Raw genomic sequence first — 14,803 nt, 5'->3', positions numbered from 1 at the left:
TGAATAGATAAGCCGCCACATAGCTAGACGTTCTCTCAAACGCACCGGCGTGTTTTCGTATTATAGTCATAGCAGAAAAGTAAAACAATTTGACCCATCCATATAAGGTTCAAATCTCGACGGTTGTAGGAATTCTCACAGATATTTAGTGTCTATTCTTGAAAAGGCCAAAATCTTGTAATCATGTCAATTTCTTTATAATCGACAACACGGTGATCGCTGTTATATTTAATGAAACAAATGATTTTCAATAAACCATATTTTCGTTTAAAAAGCAAGAATTTAAGCAATGGGTATTGTGAACATTTTGCTCCTTACCCATCTCTGAAAGTTTCAATTACTTCTTTAAACTTTATGGTGGGGAAAAATCAAACATTATTGGCCGACCATGAGATAACGGACCACAAAGTCAAGGAGAATGGCGAATTGATCAACATGGATTTGCAAACAAGTTCCACCAGCATGCACGAAAAGGTGGAACAAAACAACTGATTTACAAAAACAGTTTGCAACTTTTGCTACTTGCAAAATTAAAGGCTGTTCCTTCCTGCTGTTATCTTGATAAATGTAACTTTTGGTTCTGTCGCGGTTTAGCCAATGTTAAAAGCACATGTTAAAAGGAGAGAAAACACTGCAGATGTTTCGAGAAAGTGTTCCAACTATTTCGAGGCATTTGTCTACAGATGGCTAACCGTGGTGAACCGTTTGGGTGAAGTCCAATTATTTTCACACCCTGTAATAAAACCAAGCGATTCGTTAACACTTCTGATTTGAAGTATATTTTGGTAGCAAGGATATTTGCATCTAATCCACGGAAACAGGCGCCAGGAAGGCAAAGAACCAGATACACTTGTTAACATCATAGACAGATGAATTAGAATAACCAAGACACATTCTAACGATTATTTGGGACAACCACATGTCCGTCTGCTGAGCACTGAGTGGTTTGAAAAGTGATAAAATGCAGATGCGAAATTGGTATTTTTAAAATGAGAGTCTGTAATGACACTGCTTAGGCATGTATGCATAATCTTTTCTTGCTCCTTCATCGAACGCGAAAGTCCTATCACTGGATTTCATAGACACTGGGATGTCGGTCCAAATGCTAGAGACAGAAGGCTGTCAGATGTGTCAAGAACCATTCTTGGAGGTCTATTCCTGTATGTAAAATCGTCATTAAATTGTAGAAAGACAACAGCATAGTTAACGAAGATTTCGTAGAAAGGATATTTCTATAAGATGGACAGACCATAGAAAAGACATCAGCATTCAAGGAGGTCAACACGTCGAAACGTTACTACCAGCGAAAATAAGGAAAGACAATTCCAGTATCCTCAAATAATAGGTTCCTTGGAACCCAACAAGAAATTGCCCGAAGGATGAAATAATGCTGTGGGGTTTATGGGTAATGCGGTGATGGGGTGATAAGTGTTTAATCACAAATAGAAAAAATATACAACACTTTAGAAATTAGGTGTAGTCGTTAATAAAGCTGAAGAAGAAAACAACTGGCTTTCGGTATATATCGCCGAGATGACAGTAAGATGCAGCAATGGAAGTGAAAGGTTTATCAATCGCTCGTTTTTCACGGGCATACAAGAAATGAAGGATAGGAAGATCGATGGAATAAGAGTCACTGCCAACACGCTCAAAACAGGGCTCTCCATTGCACAAATAGAAACGAAAAGCTATAAATAGTGAGAGAAAAAACTCAAAACCAAATCCTATACATAAAATATCATTTTCAGCTTTCAAAGACGAGTTGTTACAAAAAAGCGGTAGGCACACTGTTGGAGGTAGAATTCAAAAATTTACACGTGGTGAGCATATACCACATTCTGACAGGTAAATGGAAATTCCATTGGAGGATGTGAAAAAAGCTAATCACGCGTGTGTCTTCGTGAGTAGTATATTTACTCTGAGGATGGGCGTATCAGCATAGACAAGAGTTGAAGGAAGGCATAAAACGGGACATGTGGATCATAGATTCCAGAGTCGATAAATATGTGGGGTATTTAACTACTTCCTATCAAGACTCTATGATCCACAGCAAGAAAACACGATTAATATGGGTGTGGCTTTGAGAAGGACTTGTTGGGCTTTGTCCCACCTTTAGCATGGCAATCGATATCCATATCTTTAAAAAGGTGACCCTTATTACCTTTCGTTTTATATCACCAACTTTATGTAACATATCCCAAATTCTTCGTTGGCTGCACAACATATTAACTTGTTTTCGTCGTAACTTCTTATCGCAGTCTTTTCGAAATAAATTCCTGGCTTTATCAATCAAGGTTTATCTAAATTTGAGGATGATATAAAAGCAGCCGATCTTTGCCAAAAATCTTTTATCTTTCCAAATGATTGCTTATTGGTTTCCTATCTCAGACAAGTCGCAACCGAAAAGGCTATCCTAAATCGATTAAGTAAAAAAACACATCATCAGATCCTCGTTGGTTTTTCATTTAAGAACAGGTATGTTTCTTCTACTGATAGTTGGTCGGGCTTTTGCTAAGAAACCTGTATGCTTGTGAAGTAATTAAATATTGAAGAAAAAATTCAACTTAACAAAACTAACGACATAACAACATATATATACCAAATTGACTCTGGGAAGATATTAATTAATTGATGGCATTCTAATTTCATGACATGACGTATCCACGAATATTTCGTACCCCTAGGCAAAAGATCCTATTGTCTTCTAGAAAAATAACAAAAAAATCCGCGAAATATGACTTCAGACTGTGCTAAACATGGCGTACATAAAACTGACAAGGCAGACTAGCCTGCACTCTAAAAGCAAGAAAACAGTTTAATACTTAAAGCATATTCAGCAAGATTTTGTACTGCTGTAAAAACTAGGGTTCCTAGGGTTCATAACAAAGAACTGTTACGAAAATGTCATAAGAACATTCTATATATGCAACACCAGCCGTGTAGAGAAATTGTACGGTAAGGAGCACGTGTGGATGTTTCGAAATCAGGGGAAACGAATCACTTTAACTGTACCAAAGGCTTTTTTCACCAAATTAACATAATTTGAGAAACGTAAACACATCCAAACAATTATTTTGTAGGCAATGTCAAATATCCTTTGATTATATTCATATTTTGCATTACCCTAACAAAAAAATTGATAAGGATTCACGAGAAACGATTCCGTGACCAGCATGAAGGACACAGAGCAGTCTTTTAAAGGCGAGGTTTAACATTTCATGGGCTCCATTTACAAATATATCTTCCTTTAATCTAACAGCAACTTAAAATAACCATGTCTTATCCTTTGGTATAAATTGCAGCTTATCACAAATGATAGGTTTCAATAGAAAAACACTCCAAACAAGTTCTTTGCGACCTAATCTCTATGACCACCAAGAACTGGGCAGATTCATGATGTAGGTTTACCATAGATGCGGAATACGATAACTGGCTTCTAGCGTTTAGAACTTTTCGCTTCCCAACTGATAACTGAGTAAGAACCAGCTGAAGAAATGGCGCTTAGGGAAGATGCAATAAACTGAGTTGCAAACTACTTGGAATGGCCGAAGTGAAGCATGGTCGTTCTTGGAAGAATGAAGTGAAGCATGGTCGTTTTGCATGCTGTTTGCTTGAATGTTTGGATGTCCCTGAGGGGCAACTCACTTTGGCGAATAGCAAACAAGATTTCAATAAACCAAAAAGAATTTCTGGGGATTTAGAGATAAATCAGGATTTCTACCAAAGGTTTACGAAATTTCAAAGGAGTGATTTGCTCCTTCGATTTGAATATAACTGTGCTAACAGTGAAAATGATGGGGATAAATGGATAGCAAAGAAATGGAAGGGAAATGCCTAAAAGTGCACTTGCAGCGAAGAAAATAAATTTGCTTTGGGAATCTCTCGGAAAATGAAACACAAATGCGAAAGTAGCCAAAATCTTGATACACATGTAAGTTATTGATAAAACATACCTTGTTTTTCAATGACACCACGTGACGGTCCCGACACAATCAAAAACGTAAGATTTTCATCGTCTGTGTCCTCGTCGGTACCGCTGATGATCTCTTTTGTCAGAATTTTGACACCTCGTTCCAAAACTTGAACTTTTTCAGCCAAATATTTAACTTTTGGTGCTTGATCGTCGACTGGGTTTACAGCTGAAATAAGACAGGAAGAAGAAATAAGAAATCTGTTTGAAGAAATTTCATTAAAAGCTGAAATAGTTATCTGTCTTGATACGTGTCAGAATTCGGCAGCCCCTATGATCTACTTTCTAGATCTATAACTGAACGTAGCATGTCTTGAAGGGAGGATTCCATGGTTTACAAGTCTCGTCTGTCATATGTTTTCACATTTTTGTTGAAAAATATAAATGCTTATCTGAAAGTGCCCCTAGCGATAAAATAATGAAATGAGTTAGTCTAGACTAAACAGAAGGAATCTGCAGGGAGTTGTTCATTTTGAACTTATACCCCTTGCACACGGATCAAATATTAAATTCTACAGGGTCAGTTAAAACGGTGCCACACCAAATAAATTGTTTACATTACGCCGTACAGTTGAGCTCTCTAGACTGATAAGTTCGTTCTGGTATCATGATTATAAGATTTGTTGATATTAGAAACAAAAATATAAGCAGATGTAAGCAATCTTCTTTCTAGGAGAAGAAAAGAAATCCGCTACTTTCCAGACAGTCATTGTCGGAGCAAATAGACTGTCAAAAGCACAAGGCCACTATTCTTTAGCTCGTAGACTTAAACATCAAAATACCGAGAAGCTGTAAGTTTATTTGGCGGATCCATTTGGACCTTATTCAAAAAATTTCTCGTGTAAACATGAAATTATTTGGATGAGACCTTGTAGAATTAAACATTAAAAGGAGGTATTCATAACTAATGATTTTGATCAAGCAAAAAGATCTCTTCTGCAAAAGGCTTTCGACCCTTTGATTCAGCACTTTTACGTCATTCTAATTTAGGGATCGGCATCAACATTGCAAGATTGCTAAAAAACAGTGCCGACCTGTCTAATGCCTAGGCAGGGAATAAACATCAAGTAGACTAATGCAAAGTAATCGAGTTTCTGAAAGACTGCATGGTTACCACAATTCAATGTTTTTCGGTGTCTCTTTATCCTAACAAAGTATGCAAACAAGAAGAGGTCGCGCCATCTTGGTAAGTTGACCCCACAACTGCATACGTGCATGTGGGATTAGGACTCTTTGAATTGGATCCAAGCCTTCTTTGTCATCTAGCTTAATAAATATTACGTTAAGCGAATATTGCTGCACTGATGAGCAAATCCAATTTAATGGTAATAATAAGTCCATAAATACCGCTTCAGGCATCAGACAAGAATGCAGCGGTATTCAAAAAATCGATTTTCAAGCAAATACAAAACAGCAAGCGACATTATTAGCCAATCCAATATACTAACTATTTCTGATTCGCCCATTCGTATTGTTAATCCTGTATATTCTATTGCGTCTGCCTGAATTTGCCTAAATCATGCATTGTACACAGTTGCTGGAAGTGCTTCGGTATTTGAAAAATTTCGGGCAAATACAACCTACCTAATGTTCCGACTAGAATTTTTATATTTTTTAATTGTATTGTACAGGACTGTTTTTATTTTATTGTATTGTATTGTATAGAACTGCATTTCATTGTATCGAATTGTCTTGTATTGTATTGTATTACATTTGATTGTATTTTATTTACAGAACTGTTTTTTATTGCATCGCATTGTACAAATGCTTTTTCGACAGTAAATAAACACTAATTTATACTAAGAATTTTCATGAATTACATTGATGTGACGAGACTGATTAAAATATAATTCTATTTGGCCCATTGGACAATCTGTATCTGGACTAGATTAACGGAAGCTACAAATGGCTAAAATTATCATAATTACAGATTTCATAACTGTGTTTTAAAAAAAGAAAACTAGGCGGGGTTTAGGCGGGGTTTAGGAGGGGTTTAGGCGGGGTTTAGGCGTGTTTCTTTGATTTATTTTTTTTGCACGCCGTCCTCGCAATCTTTGATGGCATGACTGCTAAAACTTCTTTGCTCTGCATAGATATTTCAGTACTCTATCACGCTGGAACCAACAACATGCAACCCATCAAATCCGCATAGAAATGGCGTTCAGTCAATTTTATCCGGTAATTCAATACTGAAGGATTTTCAACAACAGAGATAAACAAAGATGCTTAAAACTGACGAAACCTCTGCTCTTGTGCCAGACTTTTAAAGGCTCCGCTCGGTATTTCGACAGCCCTTGATCTTGTAATATACAGCTTCACCTGGCTTCAGAATTACTTTATTTAGCGATATCCTGCATTAGGCACAATCATTTGCGTTGTTTCAATTCATTGCATCCGTGACATAAGCAAATCTGTACAATTGCGTATGGCAAAGAAAAGAGGGTTTCTGTATTTATCAATGATTGGGCTAGTCGATTTGTTCCCAGTTGGCTGAGAATGGGGGGGTATGAAGCTATGATTATTTTCATAATTAAGGGTTGATGCTTGTAAAGAAAGTTGCGAGAACAAACAAAAAGCTCTTTCAATTATCGCAAGGTAGCAGATACGGCTATCTACAACAAATCTTTCAATAAAACGATTTGATGCAGTGATGCTATGATACAATTTCCTCAATGGCGCAAAATATCAATAAAACCCTAATTAAATCAGCTCTCTCACGCGAACACCTGTGAATCATTTGGGCCTGTTAATTAAGAATTTCTACTCTAACTTGCAATGATGTACCACGGAATCTTTTCTTGACGCACTGAAGCCCTGGTATTATCAATTTTGTGGTGAGCTGACCTAGACTCGCCTAGATCTATGGCATCGGCAATTCATTTCGCTTTTTATTTTGATGAATTGCCTCTGTTATTTAGGCCCTTGTTTGTTTGTTGTAATGCAAGTAGCAAACAATACTAAAACAAAGTAGCGGTTGGATTGGCCTGATCTCCATCAGTATAACGGGCACTGTACCTCGTTTGCGATACCGTTTGTTTACCTTGTCATTGTCTACTGGCCCTTGTGGTAAATGTAACGTAACATATACGTAAATGTAAGAACTGGTTTCGTTCCATTCACTTTTAATCTGAGACAGTTTGAATAGCTTGCCATACCCGTATATAAGGACCTGGGTGGCCCCAACAACTAAAACTTACTTACTGATGCATAAATGGTAATTCATTCATGTGTATCTCAGCGTAGATATACAATTATTCCCTCGTCACTTAAAAGCTGACTTGTAATTCCAGTCTTAAACGGGAAATATAACAGTAGAAATGAGACAATTAGAAGTTCAATGCAGGGGTAAAGTGCTAAGGATGCAGCACCTTGAGTCCAGTTTCTCACCCCGAAAGTTAACCGATTTCTTGTTCTGGCATTGCCTTTTTGTAATATTTTGCGTGAGATGCCCCGTCGTTCTTTTCATAAAACTACGCCTCGATACCATGAGGAAAATATGGCAGAGCTGACAATTATGCCATATAAGGATTAAGATCCATGTACACTTGGCCTACAGTGAAGGACGTGTAGAGTTGTAACCAATTCGAAATAAAAATAGATTGAGATAAAAAGTGGGATAAGAGTAGTTGATACGGTTAGTGAGATTTTGATAAACCTGTTAGCGATAAGAATCCAACGAAGTATTTGCGATTTGAGCACAACTGTAACTGATGTTACAAACAAGATGTCCGGAGTACCAAAAATAAAAGAATCTTTACATATCTAGGCCAGCGGAATCTGTGAGGTTTAAAGGTTATTAGGTTAACAGGTTATAAAAATAGCGAGGCTCGGACCAAGGGCGTTTAGCGGCAAAAAGCATTTAATTCCAACAGATATAGCCTAGGATTTTAAGTGAATGAACGAGTAATTAATAGAAAGATCTTTAATCATGGACGCATTGGCGGGCCGAAAAAAGTATATATATTAACATTTTTGGGTAGATGCCCCGTGGGAAGAGCGTAATCGAGTCTGGACTTCCGTCGTGATGTCAGAAGAATATTTGCGGTGAAGGAAACAACTTAACGGAGAATTTATCCGTTTAAAACTACTTTAGATCAAGTTCTGTGCAGTACTATAGAATGTACATTGTTGACTTAACGGAAATCAATCTTTTTTAGAAAAGTTTTTAGGGGGGCTCCAGAAGCAACGTTTTGAGGCTGCATAAACCATGTTTCTTAGTTCCTTGATACAATATTCCGCTTATGAATATTTAAACATGCATTCGTCTTTTATATAACGCAATTCTATCAGAACATGAGCCTCATAACTGGTTAAAACTAAGAATAAATTAAGAACAAGCTGAGGCTGAGGTACTCTAAAACGATTTTTTAAATGTTTTTTACATTGAGCTTAAATATATTCTCCAGTAAGATATGGTCAATGAAATATTTCAAGTCTGCTAACAGATAACTGTTATTTTGGCTATGTTGATAAAGTTATGGACAGAGACAAAATTACAGCGATGGGTAAAGGACCTGTCCAGTCGAAAAGTCGTTAGCCAGTCATATGGTTCTTGGTGATATATTTAGGAAACGTTATGAGGTGAAATCACATGAAGGCCCTAGGTTCGGTACAGTTACACAGATTATGTTACCTATAATCCCAATGTAAAACAAATCTTTCCCATTAATACTTCAGTGTCGGGGTTACTGGCTGTATGAGTAAGAGCTTCGGCAAAATCTAACGTTTTATTTTCTTTAGCCCTGTTAAAGAAAGCTCAAGGTAAAAGACTTTATGAAATGGGCTTAACGTAATGCTATAGTTTTAGAAATCGTCGCGGAAGCAGCTTAACAAGGTATCGTGACAATTTCCCTGTTTGCCGCAACGTAGAATCTGTTGTTTTTAAACTCAGTCGAAAAACGAGGAGCGCAATCACAAAAGGTAGAAAACAGGGCGGAAGGAAGGAAAGATGTCCTAACCATGATGTATGTGAATAGGAAACTGAGAATTAACTTCATTAAAATCATTTTGCCATTTTCCACCCGGTTTTAACGTCATAATTCTTATCTGCATACAGCGGACCTTTAGGAAACTACAAAACCCACGATAACCAGAAGGAGGCTCGCTTCAGTAAAATTGAATCATCGGCACTTTGTATTACCAACCCCCCACCCCCCCCCCCTCACCCTATATAATCTAACAAGCAATTGCATACACAAAAACTGGAATTACAAAACTGTAGAACAAGACCATCACTTTCTAACTTGAATGAAACCACTGCCTCGAGTGGCACAACCAATTGATTTATCATGCAAAGTTCTAAACCTTTGCAAGCATAAGGGCCTATAAGGAATCGTTCTGCACTTTAATCAAGCACTGGTGTTCTTCTTTCGGCTAACAGATTTACTAAGACTAGATGCGGATACGATTGGGATAATCGTATTCTTCCCACGTCCTCTTTGCAGGACCGGCATCTATTCTCCATAGATGCATACAACGTTCCGTATTTGTGAGTTTGTTTAACTACCACATATTCTGTTGGTATTTCCAGCAGCATCCCGCAACCAAGTAAGGCCCTTTTATTTGCGAAAGTATTCGTTTAAGATCATGAGCTTTTGTGAAAGATATCCGCAGGTTTTGAAATACATTACGGTGATTTGGTCCTTCCTACGCTTTCTCAGTATTAGTTGCACAATTGTTACATTTAGTGGGAAAGTATCATGTGTAGTAATAATAAAATATGATTATTATGATGATGATTATTATTACTTTTATGATTATTATTTCATTATTGATGTTGCTGATAATTGATGATAACATATACATAAACATATACAATAAACAATAGAGAAGCTTTGTCAATTACTGGGGGCTGAAAATCTCACTAGTCACCCCGCATCCGACAGCCCTGACAGTGTATGGTTTACATCAATCAATTATCATAATTTCTAAAAAAAACCACTTTGGAAGTTCAAGAAAATTTTAAAATGTAAAAGGATATCTGTCTACACCTTTTGAACTCAAGATGAAACGACGAAATGATTTACGGCTGCGTGGATTTAAGATAATTATCCCTGGGAAAATCTTACAGACAATCAACGATAGCTGAGCAAGGGATTTAGACACCCACCCAGCACTGTTCACGAGTGAGGTTTCCTTCGCTTATTTCCAAAGATCATGCAATTCGTCATAAAAGAATCATTCATACCATAAAAATCGCCTTAAATTTCACATATCCAAAGAAAACACTCCTTTCACGTGAATGTTTAAGTAGGCAACCACTAGACGTTCGCTACAAATTTTATGGAATTTCATTGTTATAAAATTAAGTAAAAAGGCACGAATTGCTGGGGCTTTCCAACGTTGAACAGACGGGTTTTAGTCAAAACTGCGAGGTTTCGCTAGTCAGCCTATCATATTCTAAGACGATTTAAATCAAATTATCCCTTTAAAGCAGGCAGAGCAGTGTTAAATCTCGTCATTATCCTACATTATTTGCTAAATGCAGCCAAACTTGCTAACCTTTTCATTCAGTGATGTAAATGGAAAACACTGTTTGAAGGAAAGCGGATATAAAGAGCGGGCAAACGCTTATGTCTCAAATGCATATTTCACCGATAATCAGCCAACCTACACCTTTGGGGGTGCATATTGAAAGTACTTGTTATCTATCAGTATCACCTACGTTTGGAACAACATAAGCAAAAGTGGCTCAGCTCTTAAGTTCACGGTTGAAGCATATTCTCCATATGTATGATTATCCGATAAATTCTAGCCCCTTTCTTCTTCTGTAAACTTTCTATAGAAAAATAATTCTGATATGTACTATTTTGTAGTTCGATAGCCTCTCTCCTCCCACTGTGCGCAAAGAGCCTGTGTAGTACTTGAAAAGTGACCGTCTTATGCTAAGATAGTTCTTAGAATTACAAAGTTCAATGCAGATTCCGAAACCCTTTTAACAACCTGATCAAAAAAAAATTCACGGTGGATTCAAAAGAAGGTACCAGAAATACCCTGAGGAGAAATTCCTTGAGTCAAGAGAAAACGCATTTAAGTTAATTAAAAAATTTCGCCTGCAATAAAAAAGAAAGATGACAACTACCTTAAACACAGATAGGAAAATAAAGGATGGTGAGGTAATATAAATTGTCAAATTGAAACGTTTCCAGATTAATTTTTTTCTACTTCACGATGTAAAACGTTGCACATTTTGATAATGGTATAAGAGATCGCTGTAGGGGGTAATGCAAAGTGCTGATTTAACCATCATAATAATCATAATAGCTGAATACATTTGAAGAAGGTTTTTGAAGATAATGGCATCAATATGTGAAAAGAAAAGATAAAAAACTTACCGATGGGCAGTACAATTGGAACTGAATGGAATCCATCGTTGATCAGAAAGTCAATTTGTTCTTTCAATGTCTCAGAACCATCATGCTTGTAAACGATGTTGTTCCTTGTGATTTCTTGAAACGGGAAAATGTCCCCAGGTAGCATCTTTCTGCCTGCGTTGATCAATAGGCCATGTTTGGGTGGAGTTGCCACGCCCAGACTGATGTCCTCCGCAGAGTTATCATCATCTTTTACATCCAAGTAGTCTTTCGTGATTATGACGTCACGCCTCTCGTCCACGGGCACAGTTTGGATGATACCAACGGGCGGCTTGTTGTTCTTCGGGTGCAGATCAATTGTGAACACTTGCTTTTCAATTTTGTTTCCAGCTGGATCTTGAACCAAAAACTCGAACTTAACTTTTCGTCTTGCACGACCAATCTCTGTTTTCGGTGGATCGTATCCAATTTTAAAATGATTCACTTGTTTTTGCGTGAATGTGGAAACTTCTCTTTTGATGCTGCCAAGCTCAGCAATGATTGTACCAGCATCCAGATTCTCATCGTCGCCATCTTTTCCTTGCTCGCTGACAAAATACGGTTCTTTAGTAACCCTGTAGATAAGCTTATCATCATCTGTATCCACATCTATGTACCTCAAATTGATTTTGTTAAACTTTGATACAACGGTCTCCAAAGATTTCATTTTTAACGGACAGGCAGGAAATAGTTTCGGCTTAAGGTCATCGATCTTTTTTATGTTAATGACAAATGTTTTCAACCCAGACTGGTTAGGTATTGTGTTATCATCCCTAACTCTAAACGTAAAACGGTCACTGAAAATCTCATCACCATAATGTTTGTAAAAGACCCGCCCAACAATAATATCACTTTGGGAGAATTCTGTTATGTTTTTCATGAACGTTGATCCCTCTCTAATCCATCCAACATCATTTTGGTCAGGGGGTGATGTTTGTACGTAGCAAAGGCCACCAGCTTTCGGAGGATTTATAACTTTGAAAATCAACTTAGTTTCATCAGAATCGACATCTTTGGCAGTAAGAATAAACTGGTTTATCTGCATTATGCCACCCTCCTCGAGGGTCATGCCAAGATTGTGCTTAAGAATTGGAGCCTCGTCATCTGTTGGAATAATTGTGACGGCAAGGAGAGTGTCGACTTGGTGTTTCCCATCCTTCACCCTCATGACAAAATTGTCGTGGTAGGTGTTTGAATCGTCATGAATGTATCTCACCAATCCTTGTCGAAGGTCTTTAAGAGTGAATGAAGTAACTGACTTTCCGAGCTTCTCTAACTGTCCATGCTTAAGTCCATTGATAACAGAAATATCAACATTGGAAGGATCGTTTTGTGTGGTGATTACCAATATATTTTTGTCTATCGCACGTGACTGGCCTTCGAACATTGTGATACCTGTATTCTTCACAACCCTTGGTGTTTCAGTGTTCATTTCTTTGAGAATTATGAAAACGTAAAATGGTATAGATCTTGCCCCTTCTCCATCAATAGCCTCGAACCAAATCCTTCGCACTCTGGCCCCACTTGAGTATTTTTTCGGTGGCTTGTATGCAATTTTTAAATCTTTGAGGTCTTTTTGGTAGAATGTTCTGATAGGTACATTTGGATTGTCCGTGTTCACAAGTTCCCCTTCACCTGGACCAAGTGGTTGTGTGACATTGAGAATCAAAAGATCGTCATTTGTTTCTTTATCGGTGACAGCCAGAACGTTAGGGCTGATTGCTGTGATGATAGACTGGTCAACCTGGGTTGAAAATACAGCATCGAATGCTTGATTCGGTCTTTCATTTTCCGCGGCTCCTCTTATTCTCACTGGCACACGGATGAATTCCCTTTGCTCGACCTTTTTCGACTTTTTATCTGCGATCTCAACAACTAATGGAATATAATCCCGGTTTGAAGAGGCAGCATTTTTATGGCTGTATCGCAAAGTTCCATCAGTGAATTTCGCACATTCAATTTTTTGACTAAGCTCTGTTCTGCCAGTGGCTGTTGTCTCGTGCACCAAGCGCCCATAATATGGGGGTCCGGCATCAGACTTGACTACATGAATAAAACAGTCTTCTCTATTTTGATCGAAACTGAATTGAAGCACGCTGTTGCTTATTGGCTCAGAAAGCCCTCCAACCTGTTCTACGATGAGATCAGCTTTCTTCTGTAATACTTCGGAAGGTATGCTGAATAATACCTCAACGTGTATGGCGAACGGCTGCACCACAGTCTGACTCCCCGTGTCTAACCTTGCATGCATCTTTACAATATCTTCTAGATTGTCAAGACCACCAAAATGCTGATACTTAACTTCTTTCTCGTCGAAGTTGCATGGAAAAATACCAGGGTACAGACCGCCAACTTTATAATGCGTTGGCTCGTCCTTCAATACGTAAACTTGACAATTTCCTTCGGGCTTGTACAAGAAAGACAAATCCACGCGGGGTCTAATATAAACTGCACGACCGTAAAATACTTTGAGTTTTTCATTCTTATGCACGACAATCTGGGCTTCTTCAGCCGAACATTGATTCAGCACAAAAAACAAGCAAATGATCGAAATTACCGTCTTCTCCATCCTGTGAAGCAAAGAACCTAAATCCGCAACAACGTTGAGAAAACTCTTCACTTGCTGGATTCACTGTCTCATCGCTAGCACTGATGCTCGTCCGTTCACTACGAGAGCGTGGCTCTAATAAACATTGATGTATAATCACGGCTTTTAATATAGCATTCTTTGATCAATCGAGTTTAATCGCTTCAAATAGAGACCTTCAACCTTGTCTTTGTCCGTAGTCACTGCCCCGTATAACAAGATAGCGCCTTCGAAATTCCAGCGTTCTCCTTTTGTTTCGAGCGACGGAATGCCAAAGAAACCTCTAATGGGTTTTGATTATTTCCCCAATATTATTCCCAATTATCCACGAAAAACAGGCTAAGATAAAACTGAAGTCGAATGTAAACAGCCCTGTGATCAGACTGCTAATGTTTGAAATTCCACCTCAACCTGCTTGCACGCCACGCTGTGATCACTGTGTGGCCATGCTACTGCCAGTCTCAAGTGGTCGGGCCCTTATGATATGACAGTTGCCAAATAGAGCTCGTGCTGTGAATTTTCACGATATCCTCACCTATGTCTGTCCTCATAAAAAATATGTTTCTGTGATTTCCCGTCCATGTGCAAGCCACAACAGCACCTCCGGTGCGTATAGGTTTTATTGCGGTTTGTGTTATTTATAGAGCCATCTTTGATCTTCAAATCGCAACTTGATACTCCTCTAGCACCGAATATTTTCTCAAGATATATTTGGGAAATCATTAACTTATAATCTTCATGTTCATTTTTTTCTTTATAGGCTTTGTTTATGTAATCTTGCTGTTCATTTAAAGTGTTATTAAGCAGGAAATCGTGCGGCTACAACTCCTTGAAAATCGGAAACGACCGTTTCATTTTATCAACAGGGTACTGCGAATTCTTCGTTGCTCAGTA

At 38.0% G+C, this 14,803-nt stretch overlaps 1 protein-coding gene across 1 annotated transcript in view; it reads right to left on the bottom strand.

Annotated features, from left to right (window-relative positions):
- Positions 1-14,461, bottom strand: part of LOC135686688 (FRAS1-related extracellular matrix protein 2) — a 34,142-nt gene extending 19,681 nt beyond the window's left edge. The window contains exons 1-2 of the mRNA XM_065202977.2: positions 11,305-14,461; positions 3,954-4,139 (exon numbers count right to left, since the gene is read on the bottom strand). Coding sequence (XP_065059049.2) covers positions 3,954-4,139; positions 11,305-13,891 — 2,773 coding nt within the window. The 5' untranslated portion in view covers positions 13,892-14,461. The remainder of the gene's footprint in view (positions 1-3,953; positions 4,140-11,304) is intronic.
- Positions 14,462-14,803: the final 342 nt, after the last annotated feature.

The sequence above is a fragment of the Rhopilema esculentum genome, chromosome 6 (assembly GCF_057945365.1).
Source record: "Rhopilema esculentum isolate cy_ngs chromosome 6, ASM5794536v1, whole genome shotgun sequence".
Classification (NCBI taxonomy): Eukaryota; Metazoa; Cnidaria; class Scyphozoa; order Rhizostomeae; family Rhizostomatidae; genus Rhopilema; species Rhopilema esculentum.
This window is presented reverse-complemented; position numbering and strand designations above follow the sequence as displayed.